The following is a 23,205-nucleotide window of genomic DNA, read 5'->3' on the forward strand; positions in this document are numbered from 1 at the left end:
CACTTTTCTAGCCTTCGGAATCACAGAATACCATCGCAAAGAAGAATTTTCAAATAACCAATCAAACATAGTTGAGACATATGGCTTCAAAGACGGTAGCTTTCCTTTCAATTTAGCACACAAATGGTTTTCATTAAGACGATCCCCTCTCTAGCGTTTTGGTTTCCATCTTTGTTTACTGTTGTAAGACTTATCACTTAAACTTTCTGGAAGGTATATGTCTGTGCTTATATACATGCCACACACATGTGGTTGTTGCCCAGAGCATTTCCAGTCTATCCCAATGTCTGTCTAGCTAGTTTTCATTTAGTTACTTTCACCTTTTGCGTTTGTTGACAGGAAAAGGAGATAAGAGAGGCAAGCTTAGCTGGAGATCTGGACTGACAGAGACGCTCTCAGCAGGCTGTATATAAAATTAATACTGTAGGCTTCTCAAGCATTCCCATCTGCATTCTCAAGAGGATTGTTTTTTCTTGACAAACAACAGAGGTCTACAGGGACTTCCTGCCCGAACTATAAAGGGCAGCAAACCAGTTTTAAATTGACTCTTTTCCAGCCTGGAGTTATGTACTTGTTAGGCTGCAAATTTCACAAGACTAAATTCTTGTTACTGGGAATCTATCTATCTATGTCAATATATCCACTTATCTATCTAACACTAAGAGGGCAGAAAACAAGAGACAGAAAATAAATAACAGGCTCTTGTGGGGGGAAAATGTGAATTGTGAAAGTATAATTCTTTTAGTTTTAGGCTTTGCAGAAGAGAATCGAAAGGATTACAGGCAAGCTGATAGAGGGTGACATTTGCTTCAGGGGGAAAGGGAAGCCCTTAATGAAATCCATAAGCCTGGCTTCCAGTGCTTTTAGGAAAACCATGCCCTTCCCCAGCCGTCTAAAGCCAGTATCTAAAGAGGGTATCATAAACGATTTGTGGGCTGGGGACTCTTGTCAATAAAGCACTGGCATTAAATGACTTTAAAATGTTATATGAAATGAGAACACAGTTAAGCAGCAAGCTAAGAACCATATTTTTCTGTTCACGTGAAATAATAAATGGCAGCTGAATCCCCCCTCCACATTGCATGGGGACGTGGCCAAAGATAGTTGCTGAAACATGGTGTCCTCTTTCAAAGTCAACAAGCTACTGAAGCAAGAACCTCTGTGTTTAAGAATTCACCCTATGAACTTCAAACAGAATTCAGAAGGTTGGAGAATATACTTGTTGAAGCAGCTGGTAGATCAGACTGGATGTATATGATAACAGCGAGCAAATGCTGGAATCCCCACTGCAATGGGGCATAAAGCGAGGCCATTGAGAATGGCAGCCCCTCTTGGCCTATTCCTTTTAAACTAGACTTGCTATAAATGCAAGGCTTCGTTTTGAAATAAATCACATCACCAAGCTATGACTCTGTACGTAGGAAGCCCTTTGATTTTCAGTGGGGCTCATCCTGGGCACTCTTCTCACATTACCTTAGTAACCCTGCACTTTTCCTCACCACCTTCAAGGTCAGAAGCTTCTGAAGAAGTCCACAGTATCATTCATCCCATGCCATCGCTGCCCAGCTTCCTAGAACCGGGTGACTTTAGCATTAGGGGAAGACACTGTTTGCATGAAAAGTATGCGCTCTGCCTCTGTGCTAAGGCCCCTTCTGAAAATCAAGTAATTCCATGTATCTCCTGCACAGTATCTCTTTGGGATTTGCGGACTTTAAAAAACCCAACACCAAGACAAGACCAATGATTACCCGAAAGGCTAGATTACAAATTAGTGACTGTGCATTGCCCTTTGCCAAGAATATATAATCTGCCAAGGCCCTTCTGACTGAAGACTTGACGAAAACAAGTTGGAGATGTCTGGTGGTGAGAAGATATCATTTGTTTTCTGATAAAGTGAAGACATGGAAAAATTTCCAGGTCACATGCACACTGCATATTTGGGCTTTCCCAAAAGAATCTTGGGAACTGTGGTTTGTTAAGGGTAATGGGAATTGTAGCTCTGTGAGGTGTAGACAACAGTTCTCATGTTTTCTTAGGGGAAACCATGTGCTATAAATATAAGGGGCGGATGTGACTTCACTCTCACAGCAGGCCCTACCACATAAAGTTGTTGGAAAGAGGAAAAAAAAGGAGTGGAACCATGTTCTCTGGGCTCTTTTGAGATAGGAATATAAAGATATAATTAACACACCTGTTCTTTTTTACAGCACTTCGTAAGCAATTTTAGAACACCACTTGAAATGGCCAAATATCCTATTTTTCCCTCAGAAAAATCTCTAGATTAGTTTTATTGTTTTCTAACTCCCACAGCATGATCAACATGCTATGAAGAAAAGAAGACCATTGAAAGAGGATGATGGCATACTATCAATGTTTCACAGAAGGTTCAACCAATAAAAAATTGGGAGTCCACATAGTTTGAACTACACAGTTTTACAGGGGAATAATCTGGAAAAAAATGATGAACTCATTAACTTTATAATACCCTAGAATATTGGACTAACAACATTACAAATGGTAAACTAACGAGTTGCACATATAAAAAACCCACACAATTATGATAATGCATACTATTGTACAAAAATCCTGCCTCCTAGACTGAAGAAGGCTTCTAAAAAGTCCACTCCGGTTAATCAATTATGAACACTTTCAGAATAATAAATTGGCACCACCATGTTGTGTTTTTTAAAATAATGTTGCTGGCTAATTGCAATTAAAAAAGAAAAAAAGAAATGTGAATGCTATTAAGTCTCATAGTAATTTTAATAGGGGTGTTATTTTTTTTAAGATATGCCCCTAAAGAAGGGCTGTGCTTTTTGTATTTCAATAAACCTTTTTACATCTTTAACGTTCTGCTTTGCATTAGAAAACAGAGGCCAGTAGTTAAATGCTGTGGGCACATTAATTGTGCTTTTTTGGCGACAAAAGTAAGAAGCGAAACCTTAAGTGACCTTAACTCACCTATGTAGTTCTACCTTCCCTTACTATTATTTGTTTATCCAAGTCTCATGTATTTAATATGTCTGCTCTGGTTTTATACGACCTGTAAATTGTGGGGTGGGGGTGGGAAGCCTCTAACTGAACCAAGCATATTACTGTGGCATGCTGCTCCTGTGCAACTCATACTAACCTATAGCAAATTCATAGATTTTTCTAAGACTACATGTACGTTCTTCCACATTATGCAAAATTGTTCTGGTATGTGGTTTCTCAGGACTGAATTTGAGACATGCACCATGAAATTAGTCTGGGACAATAAGGTTACTGAGTGATTAGTACATGGGTATTGTAGTTTTGACCTTTCTGGAATATACTTTGTCAAAGCTATACTTTTCTGGACCCATCTGGTGATATTAAAACTCAGTAAACCTGGGATAAGATTGCAGGTGGCAGTGAACCCAGCTACTCCACTTCGTAATTTTGTTCCAGGTTTGTCTCTTTATTTGTTTACTTAGCCTCTCAGATCCATCTTTTTGGTGTTGGGTCACTCCAGAGCTGATTCCATGAAAACACCAAAAAGTACTTCTCATGAACAAGCCTTCACTGGAATACAGCTTCAGAGTGACAGCGTGGTACTGCAGTTAGACTGCAATGACGGATAAGGATTGAGGAAACCCTCAGCAGTGAAGCTCACCAGGTGACCTGTCACCATCTCTCAGCCTGACTTGCCTACAGGGTTTCGTGAGGATAAAAAGGGGAAGAAGCACCAAAAGCCACATACAGCAAATAAACTTTGCCTAGGAACCAAAGAACTACTCGAAGTTTCTGCATGCCCAAGGGAGCTTGTGTTCCCACCCCCCAAAACTGCATACTTGTGTGGCACAGTGGAAGCTTTTAAAACTCACAAGACTTTCAAGAGCAGTTGATATAGGCTCAGAATCCAGGGATGAAGGGAGCAAATGACTTTTGGCAGCATTTTCTCCTCTCCACTGCCATGTCCCACCCCTCAGCGGGGTTAATATTTGTACTTCTCACCTCTACTGTAATGATTAGGGTGCTGCAGTAGGACCAAGGAGATCAGGGTTCAAATGCAAGCTCTGTTGCAACTCATTGGACTACTCATTGTGAAAGTCTGGAAGCTAACACAGTAGCTGGAGGTGGAGGGAGAAGGCTATGGAATGGGACAAAAAGGATTTCCAGGAAAGGAAACCGTCTCTGCCTATGATCCATCCCATTGTCATTTACCCTAAGGCAAACTAAGGCCCGGGGGCTGGATCTGGCCTAATCGCTTTCTAAATGTGGCCTGTGGATGGTCAGGGAATCAGAGTGTTTTTACACAAGTAGAATATGTCCTTTTATTTAAACTGCATCTCTGGGTTATTTGTGGGGCATAGGAATTCGTTCATTTTTTTCCCAAAATATAGTCCGGCCCCCCACAAGGTCTGAGGGACAGTGGACCAGCCCCCTGCTGAAAAAGTTTGCTGACCCCTGCCCTAGACCTTACATTCACACAATTCTCTTCTGCTGTTAATCCACAGAAGGGACATGTTAGAGTGCATTAAGCAGGCAGAATCAAGTCCCCACTTTTTAAAGGCTGACCTCCAAGACAACCTGGAACCAAAAACCCTCAGGCTTGGGTACCTAAAGCAGTTCCTTCAATACTTGTTCTCAGGCTGGGATCTGAGGAAATGGGCAACTAGTTTCACACGAGGGAGTGGGCTTTCAAACAGCAGCTTTCCCCCTCAAGCCGTTGGGCATCATGAAGGAGTGTATGAGGATCTGCTGTTTAAAGAAAAGTCAAGAATTCCAATGCACATTCCCAGGACCTTCTAAATTCCAGCCTAATTATCTCCAAGTAACTCAGTATTTTCAGGCTTAAATTTTTATGACTGTTCCAGTGAGATGCCTCCCACCAGCCGTCTGCATCATGTACTTCAACTTCAGCATTCACTTTTCTGTAAATGGTGGCACTTAGTTGGCAAAAATGAAGAGTTGCGCATACAACAATCATTGCTGCCAAGAACACAAAATGCATATATATGGAAAACTTAGTCCTCATAAATGCAAGGTTTTAGTTATTCCTCATCAATGTGGAATTATAAATCACATGGATGAGCAACTAAAATGTCTCAAGAAAAGCACAACCCATTTGTTAGTCTGGTGCCTGACTTGTCTTTGAAACAGACGTAAACAAGAAGGTTCAAGGAGAGTCTTCATTTCAGACAGGAACTGGCAAATCCATTCTTATTTAAAAAATGATTAATAATGTACTTCCAACTGGTGTTCAAGGAATGGTATGTGCTCAATCTAAACTGTATGTTTCCTTTTATTTCCTTGCAACTGTAAGCAGTCCAGTCCTCATTCCCCTGAAAGTGTCGAGATAATGTCTTTTGAGAGAAGGTGAGTGGCATATAATTCTCTAAAGACATCATCTCAACACTTTCAGGGGAATGGGGACTGGACTGCTTACAGTTGCAAGGAAATAAAAGGAAACATGCAGTTTAGACTGAGTACATACAGTTTTGATTGAACAACCATAAAGTACGCAAGTCCACGCCATCTATTTCCCTCAGGTTAGGCAAGGCCCAGAAAAATAGCTGGTGAATCTTTTGAATTGGGGATGAACTCCCTCAGTCACTGTCACCTCTCCCAGTTCACCTGGAAGTAACAAAGTACAACAGACTCATCCTTCTTGAGTCTACAAGACAACTTCCACAGGCCAATAAATTACCATTAAGCAAAACTGGGGTGGTGAACAATTGGTAAGCTGTCATTTACTGTTTGTACAAACAGTAAATGACAAAATGCAGGGTCTTCAGATGGAAAGTTGTAACTAGCTGTCTATATTAAGCCCAGATATCAGCTACGATATCTGGGTTTCAGAGAAGAAAAAGTGATTATATATGATCTTCTGGAATCCAGGGAAATGAATTTAGCACTAAAAAGGACTTATTAGGATGGGCTGCGTGCTTAAGAGTAAGTCCCAAGAACCAATTTAATCAAAATAAAAGCCATACAATTCAGAGATTTATAGCAAAAAAACTTCTACTGTACATCATTGCCACATACCCTGGCATTAGAATAAGACGATACATAAAGAACATTTTCCTATTTAGAGGAGCTCAAAGGAGATAATGGCAACATGGGAAGGAAGAGAGAGAAAAAAGGTCATGGCCCACAAATATTGTCAGGAGATACAATTAAGCATAATATTTCCCATTAGGAATGAGACTTTACTGAATAACTAGCTTGAGCTGGGAATTGAATGGTGAGAGATGAGAGTGCTTCTAGCTGCTGAGAACTTGGCTGGGGGCAGGAGAGACCTTAAAACATCTCTCAGAAATCATAAAATGGTGTTTGTGTGGGGATCAGTTTTCAGAGACTTTCAGGTCTAAGCAAAGTCACTGTACTTGCTAATCCATAATACAAAAAAGGATTTTTATTCCTTTTTAATAAAAAGCTTAATTAAAGCCTTGGACTATGGGGTTGGCGAGATCTGCTAAACAGTTATTATGCCGACGTGCCCGGAGAGCCTTTTGAAACAGTTGTTATTTTGGCATCCCTAGAAGGAAGACGTCGTTTCTCACCCTTGCTTTTTATGTTTTGTTTGTCTAAAAGTTGAGCAACAATGTGCAAACAGCATTGTTACAGCATACCAGACTTCTTGTCTAATCCCTAACAATGAAAGTGTAAGATGCTCTTAAACATTTGAACTCTTGGTTCAGGAAGGTGACTAAACTCCTAAGCCTTTGTCTAAGCTGCTCTGATATCTAAATAAAATTCCCACTGTTGCTAACACCAGCACAGGGCCACCAGAGGTGACAATGGGTGGAAGCAGCCATATATCAAAAGTCAGTTAAACTTCTCAAAGCGTGTGAGCAATGCACTCTTTCCAGTGACACACAGGTGACTATATACATGTACATTTGCAACTCTATCCCCACACTGAGTGCCAGCACTTGACTAAACCCTTCTTTACCACCTGCTGCCTCATGTATTAACTGTAAAAGAGCCTAAGCTTCTGAAACACAGGTTACTTATTGTTTCATTAAATTGCTTGTCTTGCATCCATAATCTGTGCACTTACAGGCATGCACACGAGATTAAAGATGTTTCCCCTTCCGTTGAGATATTGAATTTCTGGAGACCAAAGAATTCTGGAAAGCTCTAGTTCAGCACATTTAAAAAAAAGAAAAAAATCAAAGAGAAAGGCACCCCAGCGAATCGAAAGTCCAACATTTTCTCAATAAGGGGCTGTTGTGACAAAATAGTGACAGTGGTGTTTACCAGGCATAGAGACAGATGGGAAGTGTAACAAATTTCTCACTTGACACCAGCTTGTTGCTTACAACTCTGGGTGGGTAGTGACTAGTTTTCACTTGATGGTTACTGTGAAGGTGGAGTGGATTAGAATACCTGGCTAGTTAACTGCTGACAAGTCCCAGGGCCATATGAAATGCTCCTTTCATATCCCCCCTGTCTCTACATTGACTACAGGCAGTTACTATTAGCAGGGCCAGTCGAATACATTTTGCTGCTTGAGGCAAAGACAAAATGGTGGCCCACTTTCTACATATAGGACTCAACTGGACTGGTAGCTGCATATTACCTCATCACTGGTAACAAGGCAGCATCCACCTAAAACAACAGGCTGTCAATGGGTGTGAAAGGGGGCCTTGGGAACAGTGCGGGCCTGCAGTTGTCTTGCACCCACCAGCACCGGCTGCCTGAGTGGACTGGCTCCCCATTCCTAATGGCAGAGCTGGCTCAAGCATCTCCAGATGCTGATCTCTGGTTTGTAAGAGGCTTCCCCATTTTGTTCTGCTTGTTAAACTCTTTCGCCCCCACTCCCACGAAACGGAGGGGAAACATCTGTAATTTAAGAAATGCTAAGCAATCTCTCCAGAATCATGTTTGTAAATAAACAAAACAGCACATGAACATAAAACGTTCTTCTTCTTCCGACATGCAGCTCGAAAGCTACATTCAGGATAACATGAAAAAAGAAATGGTGGAGATCCAGCAGAATGCAGTGCAGAACCAGACCGCGGTCATGATTGAAATAGGCACAAATCTGCTAAATCAAACCGCTGAACAGACCCGCAAATTAACAGATGTTGAAGCACATGTAAGTACCAGTCGTTCAAGCTGAAGCTAACTCTGAACTCAAAGGACTTGTGTGCTCTATATTGTATGCTTTACGTCAGGCTGGGCAATATTTGGTTTCCAACATTGTGATGTATCACAATGTCTGAACTAAGGATAGAACTATGTAGAGACATTGGCTGGCTTCACGTTTTTTTTTCTAACATTATGATTTTTGCAAGGCAAACAAACTTCATGATTCACGATATATTGCCAGGTCAAAAATTATGAAACCGATATCACGATATGGATTTCAAACCAGTTTGGGACGATATTATCGCCCAGCCCTACTAATCAGTCAATTAAAACTTACACTAGTAGACTGCACAGTATAAATCATAGCTCCAAGGCTTGACAGCACCACAAAAAACCTGATCTTAGTCACAAATCTTTGTGGATCTTTGTGTTTTTCACAAAGCAACCAACCAATCATAGAACACATTTCAGGACACAGGGGAGACCTACGAATTGTTGAGGGGATCTCTTATATAAATTATGAGGATCCATAAGGATCTATGGTTCTGTGAGGGGAAACTGGTCTCCTTGCAGCTCCCAGCACCTAGAATTCTTTGAGGGAAGCTATGACTGTTTAACATGGTATGATACTGCTTTAAAAGTATACTGCAGATGGAGGCTTGCTGTTTACATAGCACTCTAATTTGCAAAATGTTTCAAGAAGGTTAATGTTATTCCTATTCACCAGCACAGTGGGACATGGTGGCGCTGTGGGTTAAACCACAGAGCCTAGGACTTGCCAATCAGAAGGTCGGCGGTTAGAATCCCCGTGACGGGGGGAGCTCCCATTGTTCGGTACCAGCTCCTGCCAACCTAGCAGTTTGAAAGCACGTCAAAGTGCAAGTAGATAAATAGGTACCGCTCCGGTGGAAAGGTAAACGGCGTTTCTGTGTGCTGCTCTGGTTCGCCAGAAGCGGCTTAGTCATGCTGGCCACATGACCCGGAAGCTCTATGCCGGCTCCCTCGGCCAATAAAGCGAGATGAGCACCGCAACCCCAGAGTCAGTCACGACTGGACCTAATGGTCAGGGGTCCCTTTACCTTTTACCTTTATGACTGTTTAACATGGTATGATACTGCTTTAAAAGTATACTGCAGATGGAGGCTTGCTGTTTACATAGCACTCTAATTTGCAAAGTGTTTCAAGAAGGTTACTGTTATTCCTATTCACCAGCACAGTGGTCAAACTAATGTTTGAAACCGAGAAGTTCTGATCCGAACTAGCATCAAAATTCAGAGCTGAGTCCAATTTGCAGCACTCAGGCTGCAAAAACTTGGAGTGACCTAAGTTATGCACCCCTTATGCAAGGCATAGTCTGCAATGGAACTTGGATAAGCCTGAGCATTTCAGTGGTTATAATTTAGTTGCAGGATAAATCAAAAGATTGAACTGAGTGGGAGAAAGGTTAGGGAGTAACAGGAAGCTACAAAGAAAAATAAATTGTCACATTTTTTTCAAGTTGTTGTTCAAGTCCCAAATCAATTGTGGGGAACACATACATTCCCATACTCAGATTGGAACAACAACAAAAATTGCTCTTCATTTTAGATTTCAAGTCAGATCTCATCCAAAAATATGGTTATTATGGAGTAACCGCAAACTATTATATTCACAAAAAAACAATATAGATGTTTTGAAATAATAAATTCATTTCAGAACTCCTTACATTCTTAGAATAAGCTAAGTAAGCTTTTCGCGTGGAGCTTCTGTATAGTTACAGTTATTTTCCAGACTTTTAAACTAAAGTGAAGGGTCGTTGGGGAGGAAAACCTAGCGTTAGCACATAGCGATTGGTTAGTATAAAAACCAAAAGCATTCTATACAGGACCGAAAACAAGGTGACAAAATTCTGGAATGCACCATTTCATATTGACGGTGTGGGGTTATATTTTCAAAAGCTCTTCCAACGTAGTAGTTCACCATATGTGGTAAACTAAGTACACCAAGGAAAGGGTTCTGCTACACGATGACTCTCAGATCACTACCATATTTGCACTGTAATGTTGCTTCCTATAAAGACGGAAACACTTAAATCTCTACTTCGGAACAATACTAAATCATCCCCGCTTTATTCCATTTTTCATGTCCAAAGTGGTCCAAGGTCAAAAGTGTGAGTAGCAGAGTCAATGAAACATTTGTTTGATTGCTTCCGAAAACTCGTGTGAATCAGTTTCAAACCATGTGTAATGTCATATTACCGCTAACTTATATGTCTGAAGAATGCTTTTATAGTCAGCATTAGCTTAGAAGCTGAATATTTGTGCTGGTGACTGGGTTTGTACTGGGTTTAATTAACAATGTAAGGGGATTAAATAAAGAACTACTCTTTCAAAGACGCTAGTTCTGGCCACAGTGATCCACGCTCTGGTTATCTCCCAAATGGGTTACTACAATGTGTTATTTGTGGAGCTGCTCTTGAAGATGGTTCTCAGAAGCTTCAGGAGCCTCAGTTAGCATAGACTGCCGGAATATTGACTAGTGCAGCCTAATTTACCCATATCACAGCAGTTTTAACAGAACTGGATGTCAGTTTATTTCGGGGCCCAATTGAAGGAGTTGGTTCCTACTTTAAAATTCAAAATGGTATGGGGCCCAAATTTCAGGAGTGTGTGTGTGTGTTTCATTTCAACCTGTTGCTGCTCTTTAAGATAGTCTACAGAAGCCCTTCCTATGTTCCTCTTTCACCAGAGGGACAAATATTATTACTAAGGAAGAGGGTTTCCTTGGCAGTGTACCCTCAGTGATGGAATGTCCCCGCAAGAAGATCACTGGCACCAACATGGCTTTAATTTAGGTACCAGGCAAAACCATTTTGATTTTCTGAGGCATTTTAATAGACTTTAGTGAATTAATTGTGCAAGTTTTGGTACGTTTTGAAGTTTCATCTTCTCTTTTCTTAATATTTTGTGTTGTCTGTTACCTCGGAACTTGATATGATAAAGGGCATTGTGTGTGTGTATGTGTGTGTGTAATATTTTCTAATTAATGAATGAATTCCTCTGCAACATTTTGGAAATACCCTTAAGTGTGAAAACATGTCCTCAATGACCATTCAACATGAAGGATGTGAGTAATAAATTCCTCCTGCCAACTGAAGCCAAATTCTGATGAATTAAAAGAGTTATTTTAAAACACAATGAGGAGCATGCAGCAGAATGGAATGCTAAGCAACAGTCCATGTGACAATTTTGCTGCCTCATTCTTAAAAATAGATGTTGTTCTTGAGACTTCAAGAATAAGCAGCGGATATCATACTGACCTGGAACCATGGAAGGATTAATAAAAAAAAAGAAAAACAAACCCTATCTGCAGGTACACCCACAGTGACACAGAAGTGACTCCAGTCAGTGTGGCAACTTAGAAAATCACCACCACATCCACAAAATGGCTGTCACATCCAGGAGGCTACAACTGTGGGTGCCTTTGGTCATTCATAAAACTGGGAACAGCTCAGGTCACGACACACAAGACTGATACGGCCCACATATATTGCAACTTGTCTTCTGCAAACATAGACATAAGTAAATGTCACTTACATTTTATCAAACCTTCAAGAGGTTTTAGCTTTCCTTTCATTCAGGTAAATAGTGATGACAGTCTAGGTGTTTAAGGATGGGATTAATTTGTAAATTATTCTGAATTATTTCTAATGTGATTCAAAATTGCATTTCTCAAAATGTAGGTACTGAATCAGACAACAAGGCTTGAGCTTCAGCTTCAGGCGCATTCAATTTCAACTATCAAACTAGAAAGGCAGATTTCAGATCAGACCAGCGAGATAGGAAAACTGCAAGAAAAAAACAGGTAATAACTCTTCCTATCTGGTAATGTATTATTGTTCTCAAATGTGCTTTATTCCCAGCAGAAGAAGAAGAAGAGGAGTTTGGATTTGATATCCCACCTTTCACTCCCCTTCAGGAGTCTCAAAGCGGCTAACATTCTCCTTTCCCTTCCTCCCCCACAACAAACACTCTGTGAGGTGAGTGGGGCTGAGAGACTTCACAGAAGTGTGACTGGCCCAAGGTCACCCAGCAGCTGCATGTGGAGGAGCGGAGACACGAACCCGGTTCCCCAGATTATGTGACTGCCGCTCTTAACCACTACACCACACTGGCTCTATAATGAGATGACGAATTGAAATGACCTCAGGATATTTCAAATGAGCATCAAGTCTTTTGTAGCAATGAACAGAAATGGAGATGACTTTTTTAACACCAGGAAATATTATTTGTATGCTTGGAATTTGAAATGTGCCAGAAGTTATGGGGCCACATTCTTCATTCCCAAGACCATGTGTGCAATACAGTGGTGCCTCGCAAGACGAAAATAATTCGTTCCGCGAGTCTCTTTGCCTAGCGGTTTTTTCGTCTTGCGAAGCACGGCCATTAGCGGCTTAGCGCTATTAGCGGCTAAGCGGCTTAGAAAAAGGGGGGAGGGGAAAAACTCGCAAGAACTCGCAAGACGTTTTCGTCTTGCGAAGCAAGCCCATAGGGAAATTCGTCTTGCGAAGCACCTCAAAAACGGAAAACTCTTTCGTCTAGCGAGTTTTTCGTCTTGCGAGGCATTCGTCTTGCGGGGCACCACTGTATATAGAATTCAACTGACATGCACATAGGTCCTGTTGAAGAAATGAAAATAACCATCATTTAAAATCTAAGTTCTCTCCTGCTTGCAAAAGCTCTGTAGCTTTTAGTCTTCACCCTCACTAAAGTCCCCACTTTTCCTCCTACCTACAGATAAGCAGGGACTACAAATAACAAAAACTGATATGCGATTTGGAAAAGATTAGTCATTTCAGCAATACTGTAAAGATGGCCTTCATCAATCTTGTGCCATCAATATATTTTGGACCACAAACCCCATCACCCCTAGCTTTCAAATGTTGTGGTGGCTAAAGTGATGGGAGTTGCAGTCTAAAAAAAATGCATGGGGGCCAGGTGGGTAATGGGAGCTGTAAGAGAATAATAAGCAATCAATGGATGCCAACTTAGCTTACATGTGTAATTCCTTTCAACTTGAGGAATGACTATCAGGTCTTGAGCTCATTAAAGGCATCCCATTGCCTTGAGAGCCTCAAGGTCCATAAATAGCAACACCCTAGTGGTCCCGGGCCCTAAGGAAGTTAGATTGGCTTCAACCAGAGCCAGGGCCTTTTCAACTCTGGCTCCAGCCTGGTGGAACGCTCTATCTCATGAGACCAGGGCCCTGCAGGATCTGATTTCTTTCCGCAGGGCCTGTAAGACAGAGTTGTTCCGCCTGGCCTTTGGCTTGGAGCCAATTTGATTCCCTCTCCCTCTTTCTTTTTTCTTTTCCTTTCTCCTCCTGCGATGAGGCTACATATTAATATTTTAATGTTTCAATATTTTAATGTTGTATTTTAATTTTGTTTTTAAGTCGTATTCATTCAACTTGTTTTTATTATTGCTTGTTAGCCGCCCTGAGCCCGGCCTTGGCTGGGGAGGGCGGGGTATAAATAATAATAATAATAATAATAATAATAATAATAATAATAATAATAATTTCCCATTCAGAAGGCAGCATTATTTATTTATTTAGCAAAAGGTGCCAAGGAATATAATGAGAATGAGTTCCTGTCTATCAGATGACAAAACAATCCATCTCTTGTCTGTGTGTCTTTCGCTAGAGCCATATTCTAAACCTACCTGGTGTGACAAGATGGTGGATTTGAAATATCCTTTATTTACCATTTCCCCCACCAAAAGGGGGGGAAACTCACCCTTCATTCCTAATGAGAAAGCTTATTTGATTGCCAGGCAAAATCTGGCTGTCCAGCTGCGCTGGATGCCGCAAAATGTTACTGTGATTTTCAAACCACCAAAGAGATAAGTATTTGATTCCACTCTTGGCTTCCTTTTGTATCAAGTGAGAGCCAGACATGATCCCTGCTTGCATCCATTCTCAGCATACAACATCAAAGGGCTTGGAGGCTCTTTTTGTTTACCCAGAACATTTTGAATGACAGCTGGCCAACAGAACTGTTAACATTTCTTGCTGAGCTGGGATCACATTAGGCTAGCTGGAGAAAAGAGGGGGAACTGTGAACTTTGCTTACTGCATATGCCTCATGCGTGATCTGCAGTTGGCTAGTCTCACATGGAAGAGAAATCAACCTTACTGTTCTCCAAACTGGATTGTGATCTGCTACCGACACAATTTTTCAATGGTAAATGCATACTCAGCCCATCTGTTCGGCTTAACAGTCCTCACAGGGAGATGCTGATGTGTCAACAGCTATATTACAGAGAAAGGGGAATTGTTTTCTGAAGTGAAGATGAAATATGTTTCGAATCATAGGGTTGCCATCCTGTGCTTCTAACAGTACAATGTGGGGTTGAATGTAAAATGAGCCAAGTTGTATGATTCAGCTGAAGTCCTATGCTGAAAGGACTTTTCATTTCTGGTAAACATGAGTGCTGAAGGGAAAGGGCATGTTTTCATATTTGTCTTCACTCCCTTGCTATATTTGTGCATGCTCCTGCAAGGTTTGTTTTATGCAAACAAGATACTTTACTCAAGGGGAGCAAAGAAAATATGGGTTCACTATTACAATGTGATTTATTGCGGCAAGTGCAGGGATAGCACTTGAATACACTTGTCTTTCGCTACATGCAGAAAAAGCAGCAAATATTGCTAGAACAAGTATACTATGGGACCTGAGTTGTGAAAGATTTTCTCAGCGTACATAGGAGAAGTGTAAAATGAAATCTGGTCTGCTGGTCCAACACAGCTTCTAATGCACGCGATCGATGCTGAACAGCAGTTATTTAAATATGGTGTCTTCAGGGCAGGACATATACAGCAGGACTGCTTGATTTATGCATATACAGCAAAACCAAACATGGCATTGATTGCGGAATTCAGCATCGTGAGAATCTCAAATTTCATTTCCCCTGCCCAGTTCTAAAACCGTGTAGCGTCAACGTTCTGAAGATGCATTTGAAAGCAGGTTTGCAACGGCTGCTGGAATCTCAGCTGCCAGAGGGGCAGTTGAATCAGATTTGCTAGGCATTGGGGTAGGGCTTTAGTGGCCTGCACAGATCCCGATTCTCTTTTACAGTATGCTGTCAGAATCGGAGTAAATAATGCAAAAGAGTGAAAGTTGCAGAATTAAGCAAAATTAAAAGCTGCAGAGTTGACCAAAATAAAAGGCTATTGTGTATATTGTACTGAATTCACATCATGCATTCATGTTGTAGAATTTAGATCATCAGAGCAAAGGAATATGTGTTTCTTCTAACACAGGGTTGCCCAAACTTTGGTTTCCAGCTGTTTGTGCACCACAATTCTCATCATCCCCAGCCATTGATCCTACTAGCTAGGGATGAAGGGAGTTGTAGTCCAAAACCAGGTGGATATCCAAGTTTAGAAACCCTGCTCTGAAACATGGCACTGTGGGTCTCCTCCCACCGCAAAACCCACTACAGTGGTACCTCGGGGTACACACGCTTCAGGTTACATACGCTTCAGGTTAAAGACTCCACTAACCCAGAAATAGTGTTTCAGGTTAAGAACTTTGCTTCAGGATGAGAACAGAAATCGTGCTCCAGTGGCACGGCGGCAGCAGGAGGCCCCATTAGCTAAAGTGGTGCTTCAGGTTAAGAACAGTTTCAGGTTAAGAAGGGACCTCCGGAACGAATTAAGTACTTAACCTGAGGTACCACTGTACTATTTGTAAGGAACAGATCAGGGAATTAGATACTACGTTCAAATAACCATGGTATAAGCTTGCAAAAGACTTTACTTTTTGTTCACCATTAGGAGCTGGGGAACAGGAGAGGCACTCGGGTGTCTCACCAGACTTTGTATGGCAAGTAACTTCTGACCAGAACCTACAGTGGAAACTTGTGGTTCCTTAGCTGGCTCAGTTTTGTCCCCCCTCCCTTCACTTTAGCCACGTAAAAGTGCTAAAACAATAACAGTGTTTTCTTCCCCCTATTTTTTTTAGCTTTCTGGAAAAAAAAGTTATTGATATAGAAGACAAGCATACGTCCCAGTTACAGTCGATTAGAGATGAGAAAGATAAGCTCCAGTCACTCGTGTCCAGACAGAACTCCACAATAGAAGAACTAGAAAAACAGCTGGCCACGGCCACAGCCAACAACTCGTTCCTGCAAAAACAGCAACACGATCTGAGGGAGACTGTGCAGAGCCTGTTCTCTATGATTTCTACACCAAACCGTAAGTGGAGTAGAAGACGCTAATTGCTGCAGTGGGAAACCATTTCCTTTTTGGTGAGCCTTCCCCCACCTCTGCAATGACCCTCAGATTATTTCCAAGTGTAAAGTATAATTATAACAGGTATGCGTAGGCTTACGCCAGTTTGTTGCCTATCCATGTGGGTAAGAAAGAAAGGAATGATGAGGGCCAAAGATACTCTGAGCCTGGCACCAGCGTGAGATCTGGTTAGCCCACTTCCTTGTGTGTGTGTCGAACCTCATACCATAGTAATTCTGAGAATGACAAGCCTGTGGGTCACCCACAAGGCCAAAGCCTCTGGCACCATGACAGTGTGACCACAGAGGACTAACTTCTGCCAAAGACAATTCTGGTTGCTCTCTAGAATCTGAATTAAATTAACCCTTTGAGGTGCCAGAGGCTGTCTTTTCCAGCTTGTGTGACACCAGCAATGAGGAGGACCCAGCTAACGCCAACTAAAGCCCTTCACAGTCCCCGTTTGTGATTCTAGGGGGTTTCTCTGAGGTTGATTAGGTTTAGCTCCCACGCTTTACACAAAATCTCCCAAGCAGTATGCACAGAATTGAAAGTAACACGTTTAAAATGTGACAGGGATGCTACTTGCTGTTAATTGTTAACGGCCTCAGAACTTGAGAAGATATGAACAAACCTTTACTCCATCATTAATTACCATGATTCTATATATTCAGTGCTATTTTTCTAGAAAAAGAGGTGCCAGAACTCATTCTTTCTCTTAGAATTGCAATGGTGCCCACCTGAGAGGTGCAGTTCCAGCTGAAAAAAGCCGCAAGCAAACTCATTCCCCAAGTGTGGAGTTTATTTAATGTAGCCAAAACAGTACCATCCACACACATGAAGACAGTATTGGCATGCTTGATGAACTGCATATTTTGCAGAAGCACAAAAAAGAAGAAGAAGAAAAATGGAATCACAGCAGCCCAATGGGGACTGAGCATACTGACTGGTTGTTGGAAGAAGGAAGAAAACTGGGGTGGGGGACGATGACTGAAATAAGGCATGGCTAGCTGAATGCTGCATTCTTCACTGCACATATTTTATTGCAGGTCCATTTCTATTTACAAATACCGTATTTTTTGCTCTATAAGACACACTTTTTCCCTCCTAAAAAGTAAGGGGAAATGTGTGTGCGTCTTATGGAGCGAATGCAGGCTGTGCAGCTATCCCAGAAGCCAGAACAGCAAGAGGGATTGCTGCTTTCACTGCGCAGCGATCCCTCTTGCTGTTCTGGCTTCTGAGATTCAGAATATTTTTTTTCTTGTTTTCCTCCTCCAAAAACTAGGTGCGTCTTGTGGTCTGGTGCATCTTATAGAGCGAAAAATACGGTAATTATAAATATAGTTTCGCAAACATAATAAACACAGAACCAATTCAGAATGTTTTCTTCTTCTTCTTTAAGCAAAACCACCATGCCTTATACAGGACAATACAGTCCTCAAAGGCCTAAAGATAGCCTGTTAAGCATATTTCCAAAACTCTGCGTGTTTCTGCTGATGTTATCTCCTAAGTTAGTGCACAAACAAGTAAACAAGCTGTGTTAGCCTCAGCACCGATGTGGGAAAAAAATAAAATCCTGAACACTTGCCAGTGTTGGGGGGGGCGCTTCTAAAAGTGTCAACTATCAGAGGAGTGTGGAAAAACAATTAAAAAGCTGGAAGCAACCTTGTACTTTAAGGAAACCAAATTTATGAAGCAGATCTAAAAGGTAAACAATCTGAAAGGCTTCGAACAAATGAGGCAGAGGAGAGAATAGTACATAGCTAAAGTCAGCTCTGTAGAAGTTTTCTTAGAGGTTTTTCAAATACAATGGCCATTTGAATGCAATTATATTATATGCTTAATATGTGTACTTGCTTTTCAGCATCCAATAATGCTCTGGAAACTGGAGGAGAACACATCAGTTTCAAGGACTGTGCTGAAGCATTCAAAGCAGGACTGACAACCAGTGGTGTCTACACATTAACAGTGCCAAACACAGGAGATGCGAAAAAGGTAAAACATTCTCTTGATTAAATTTAGGCAGGACCAGATCCTCCTTCAAATTCCCCCCCCCCAATATCATTGTGTCAGTTTTAAGTACTTTTAAACTCCCCATGAAACTCCGCTTTCCAATTTAGAAAAGGAAAATGCAACAACAGCAGTAGTCTTATGAAAGAGTGCTAAGAATGCTTTCCGTGTCCATCCTTATGTAGATCAACAGTCTGGAGACTGTCCAGTTGCAAACTTTGTTGACCACTATGATGTATAGTTGTCCCCATCTAATTCTTCTTCAGTAGCTAGATTGACGCGGGTGGCGCTGTGGGTAAAAGCCTCAGCGCCTAGGGCTTGCCGATCGAAAGGTCGGCGGTTCGAATCCCCGCGGCGGGGTGCGCTCCCGTTGCTCGGTCCCAGCGCCTGCCAACCTAGCAGTTCGAAAGCACCCTCGGGTGCAAGTAGATAAATAGGGACCGCTTTCTAGCGGGAAGGTAAACGGCGTTTCCGTGTGCAGCTCTGGCTTGCCAGAGCAGCGATGTCACGCTGGCCACGTGACCCGGAAGTGCCCTGGCCCCTGGCCTCTTGAGTGAGATGGGCGCACAACCCCAGAGTCTGGCAAGTCTGGCCCGTACGGGCAGGGGTACCTTTACCTTTACCTTTACCTAGCTAGATTGATGGCCCCACCCCTTCTGCAAATTCACAACACATTCATACACTGAAGGAGGCCAAGAAGCTGAGGAACAAACAAATTAAGAAAACATGGGAAGGGGAAATACTCCCTCAATAGCTTTATGCAGCTCACCATTTCATAGTGAAACAAGAGTCTCGACAGGAGTGCCAGACGTGTCAGCCGGAGAATCCCCCAGAGCATTCAGGAATCTGTCAGATACCAGCAGTCTTCAAAAGCAGACTAACTCACTGGGTCCCACATACTTGAAGATTTAGCCCAAACCTCACCAGAGAGTGGTCTGTCTGAGGGACTTCTGGCAGTACCCTCACTGCGAGAAGTGAAGTCACAGGGAACCAGGCAGAGGGCCTTCTCGGTAGTGGTGCCCACCCTGTGGAACACCTTCCCATCAGATTTCAAGGAGATAACTATACAACTTTTAGAAGACATCCAAAGGCATCAAACATAACGTTTGATGTTTTATTTTATTTTTATATATATCTGTTGGAAGCTGCTTAGCGTGGCTGGGGCAACTGAGTCAGATGGTCAGGGTGCAAATAATAAAATGATGATGGTGACAATGGATTCATAGTGAACACACACACAATCAACAGAGTATTTCCATTCTGCTCTGTGGCAAAGACCAGGTTGAGGGTATGACCAGTTACATGTATTGCACCACTGATGTATTGAAAAAGCCGCATAGCTATCGTGGAGGCCATGAAGTCCTGATATGACCCATCTGAAGCAGTTTTGACATGGATATAGATGCCTCCCCCCACCCTCAACAACACTGTGAAAGGGTTCTCCAACCCCAACGCTGAACCTACCTCTGCCAGCTTGGTAAGGGAGATTGTTGAGCAGTTGGGTGGACAGTACACTAGAAACATCTGGTCCACATTGGCTCTCACTGTGTCAAACATAAACCACTTTTAGCACTGTAGTTTCAATATTCTGCACTTGGATATCTGCTCAGTTTTGTAAGTGATTTCAATAGCCTCAGTATCTTACACGTCAGTCAACAGGCTTGTGGTGGAACATGTCAGCTCTACATATTTCAAGTAATCGTCAGGTTTCTGCATACCACTGTTTTACTATGTTTCTGTAAAGAGCTCTTTTTTAAAAAAGCAAAACAAAACACCCACCCAAAATCAGGGTCATTGTTAGGCCAGTAATTAGGCAGTATGATTGATGATGCTATTTTTATTCCCAGACCTGCTACATAGAATACAATGATTATAGTGTTTAGACTTCATCATACTGACTCTTATTTGCAGAAGAAGTTTAATGGATTATCACAGCCTTAGGAGTGCAATCCATCAAACACTATTATTGCACTGCCTTCATTCATTTTAGTGCAGTTTACATGGAGCCACCTATAGCACCCCTTGGAAATTGAAGTTTTGCAGAAGCAGTCCTGGTGGGTATCACTGCATATGGAAGCTGCAGAATTGCTACCATTACATCAATAGAGAAAATATGGGTGACATTTTTGTAGGCTGGGATAGATGTCCAAATTATTATCTCAAACTGCCATTTATTTCAGGGGTTATTGATGTTATTTTACTTACTTTGTGAGCGGTGACACAGAATTGCCTTTCATTTGTTAGACTCTGGCTGTTTGTGTTTTGATCTTTTTCCTCTCGGCGTTTATTCTGTTTTGATCTTTTTCCTCTCGATGCTGACTCTAAATTCTCAAGAGACTTATAAACACTGCTGCACAATGTATTTTACTGGGCTTGTTTTCCCCCCTGCAAGCTTTCATTGGAAAGCACAGTGTAAAACTGACATGCTAAAAACTGACAAGGCAAAAAACCACTGTACCGTTGTTAGAAGTGATCTCATTTCTCCCCTATCTTAAGAAACAATAATCATTTAAGGGCCATATTATATTTACCTACTACATGCAACTGAAAAATAGCTTGAGGCAGGTTAGTGGGACCCCAAAGAAATAACACACCATCATGCCACACCACAAACGGCAGAAGTTTCAAAAACTCTTTGCTTGGTGCCAGGGAGGGCTGCTGTTTGAAAAGCACATAGCCAAAATCTCAATGAGCACGTGGTTGTTTAGAGTCTAACTGGCCTCCCGTTTCATAGAATTTCTATACATTCTGTTGCCAAAATGTTCTTTGTGCACTTCAATGATTTTGTGAATCCTATGGTTGTTTACTCTTTCAGTGCAACACCCATTTGGAAAACCCTTGCCCTTTTAAATACTAAATTACGCCTTTTAGTAGCCGAAACGTTCAAACCAATTCTGTTGAGGAAACTGAAGGGCCATAGTAAATAACCTCCTGAACTAGAATTAGTCATGCATTTTTTGAAGGGGATGCATTCCATCTACCACGATCTACCTAATCTAATCCTTAATTATATAGGCTTCTGTCCATTAATAATGCTCCTTAGTTTTCAGCATTATGTAGGTCTCCCCCAGAGCGACAAAGAAAGGCCTTCAAAAACAAAACGAAAACAGAAGTGTTTTGGAAACCAAAATTGGCAGCAAAATACAGGATCTGATGGAAGGAGACTTTAGCTAACATTTTAACCATTTCAGGAATATGGTTTTATTGCAACACAATCTGCAGCCCTACAGATGCCAACTCCCATCAGCCTCAGCCAACAAAGCTAATGGACAGGTAGGATAGGAATTGTAGTGCAGCAACAAGTTTCCTTTGCCTATCTGTTGGAGAGGCCTCTGTGAATTCATGAATCTCTAAGTTTCATGAAACCTCCGCATCAGACTAGATCAGGCATAGGCAAACTCAGCCCTCCAGATGTTTTGGGACTGCAACTCCCATCATCTCTAGCTAACAGGACCAGCGGTCTGGGATGATGGGAACTGTATTCCTAAAACATCTGGAGGGCCAAGTTTGCCTATGCCTGGACTAGATGGTTAGCATAGGCAGTTTTAAGGGCAATAATGGAGACCAATAAGGAAAATAATGGCGGCAAGTTGTTGTTGTTGTTGTTTAGTCGTTTAGTCATGTCCGACTCTTCGTGACCCATGGACCAGAGCACGCCAGGCACTCCTGTCTTCCACTGCCTCCCGCAGTTTGGTCAAACTCATGCTGGTAGCTTCGAGAACACTATCCAACCATCTCGTCCTCTGTCATCCCCTTCTCCTTGTGCCCTCAATCTTTCCCAACATCAGGGTCTTTTCCAGGGAGTCGTCTCTTCTCATGAGGTGGCCAAAGTATTGCAGCCTTAGCTTCAGGATCTGTCCTTCCAGTGAGCACTCAGGGCTGATTTCCTTCAGAATGGAGAGGTTTGATCTTCTTGCAGTCCATGGGACTCTCAAGAGTCTCCTCCAGCACCATAATTCAAAAGCATCAATTCTTTGGCGATCAGCTTTCTTTATGGTCTCACTTCCATACATCACTACTGGTTGCTTTCTACTTGCCAGTAATGGCGGCAAGTAGAAAGCAACAATTCCCCTTCAACTTTCAAATGAACGATTGATACGACAGGGACCATTTATTTGTATACAACTAGTGCAGGAGCACTTTGGACTTGTCCCCTGCATGCTCAGGGCAGTTTTTCTCCCTCCACAGCATCCTTGAGTTCATACTTGTTATCTATCTTGCTGGATTAAGGTAACAACGTTTGCATAGCAAGCAGCTCATTTTAGTTATAGAAGTTCACTGGGGACTCTCAGCCTAGCCTACCTCACAGGATGGTTGTGAGGATTAAAGGATGAGGGGGAAGAACCATGTATGCGCCACCTTGAGCTCTTTGGAATAAAAGTTGGAGTAAAAGCTATTAATACTACAACAACAAAAATGCTATGGAAATGAGCGAGTAAGTGTCTTCCTATTCCCTCCTCCCATTTACAATAATGCTTCTTTTGCCAGAATTTCTATCAGATAGAATGAATCAAATGAAATGTGAGTAATTTCAATGTTTGTATGTACTGACAGACATACTGTGATATGGAGACCAGCGGAGGAGGTTGGACGATTATTCAGCGACGCTCAGACGGCAAAGTTGACTTTGACCGGACGTGGGCGGAGTACAAAGCGGTAAGGCAGAACTGCCATAATCTTGAACAATTTAACTTCTGAATAGCTTTGATTATAACTGAGGTCACCCACACAATTGGAGGTTATAAGATCTTTCATAGCTCTGGACCTAAGTTCCTTTTAACCAGAGAAGGCAGGAGGATGAAACTAGGGTCTTCTACAGGCAAACCATAGGCCCAGTAGCTAAGCTCTGGATGTTTAACATGA

The 23,205-nt window shown here is 41.9% G+C and overlaps 2 protein-coding genes across 2 annotated transcripts in view; one reads left to right on the plus strand and one right to left on the minus strand.

Moving 5' to 3' along the window:
* MCPH1 (microcephalin 1) overlaps positions 1 to 23,205 on the minus strand; it is a 107,854-nt gene that overhangs the window by 49,906 nt on the left and 34,743 nt on the right. The window lies entirely within an intron of this gene.
* ANGPT2 (angiopoietin 2) overlaps positions 1 to 23,205 on the plus strand; it is a 46,775-nt gene that overhangs the window by 15,455 nt on the left and 8,115 nt on the right. Inside the window, exons 2-6 of the mRNA XM_083730500.1 lie at positions 7,913 to 8,068; positions 11,783 to 11,904; positions 16,067 to 16,299; positions 18,197 to 18,327; positions 22,897 to 22,998. Coding sequence (XP_083586626.1) covers positions 7,913 to 8,068; positions 11,783 to 11,904; positions 16,067 to 16,299; positions 18,197 to 18,327; positions 22,897 to 22,998 — 744 coding nt within the window. The remainder of the gene's footprint in view (positions 1 to 7,912; positions 8,069 to 11,782; positions 11,905 to 16,066; positions 16,300 to 18,196; positions 18,328 to 22,896; positions 22,999 to 23,205) is intronic.

Source organism: Podarcis gaigeae, assembly GCF_964106915.1.
Source record: "Podarcis gaigeae genome assembly, chromosome: 3".
Taxonomy (NCBI): Eukaryota; Metazoa; Chordata; class Lepidosauria; order Squamata; family Lacertidae; genus Podarcis; species Podarcis gaigeae.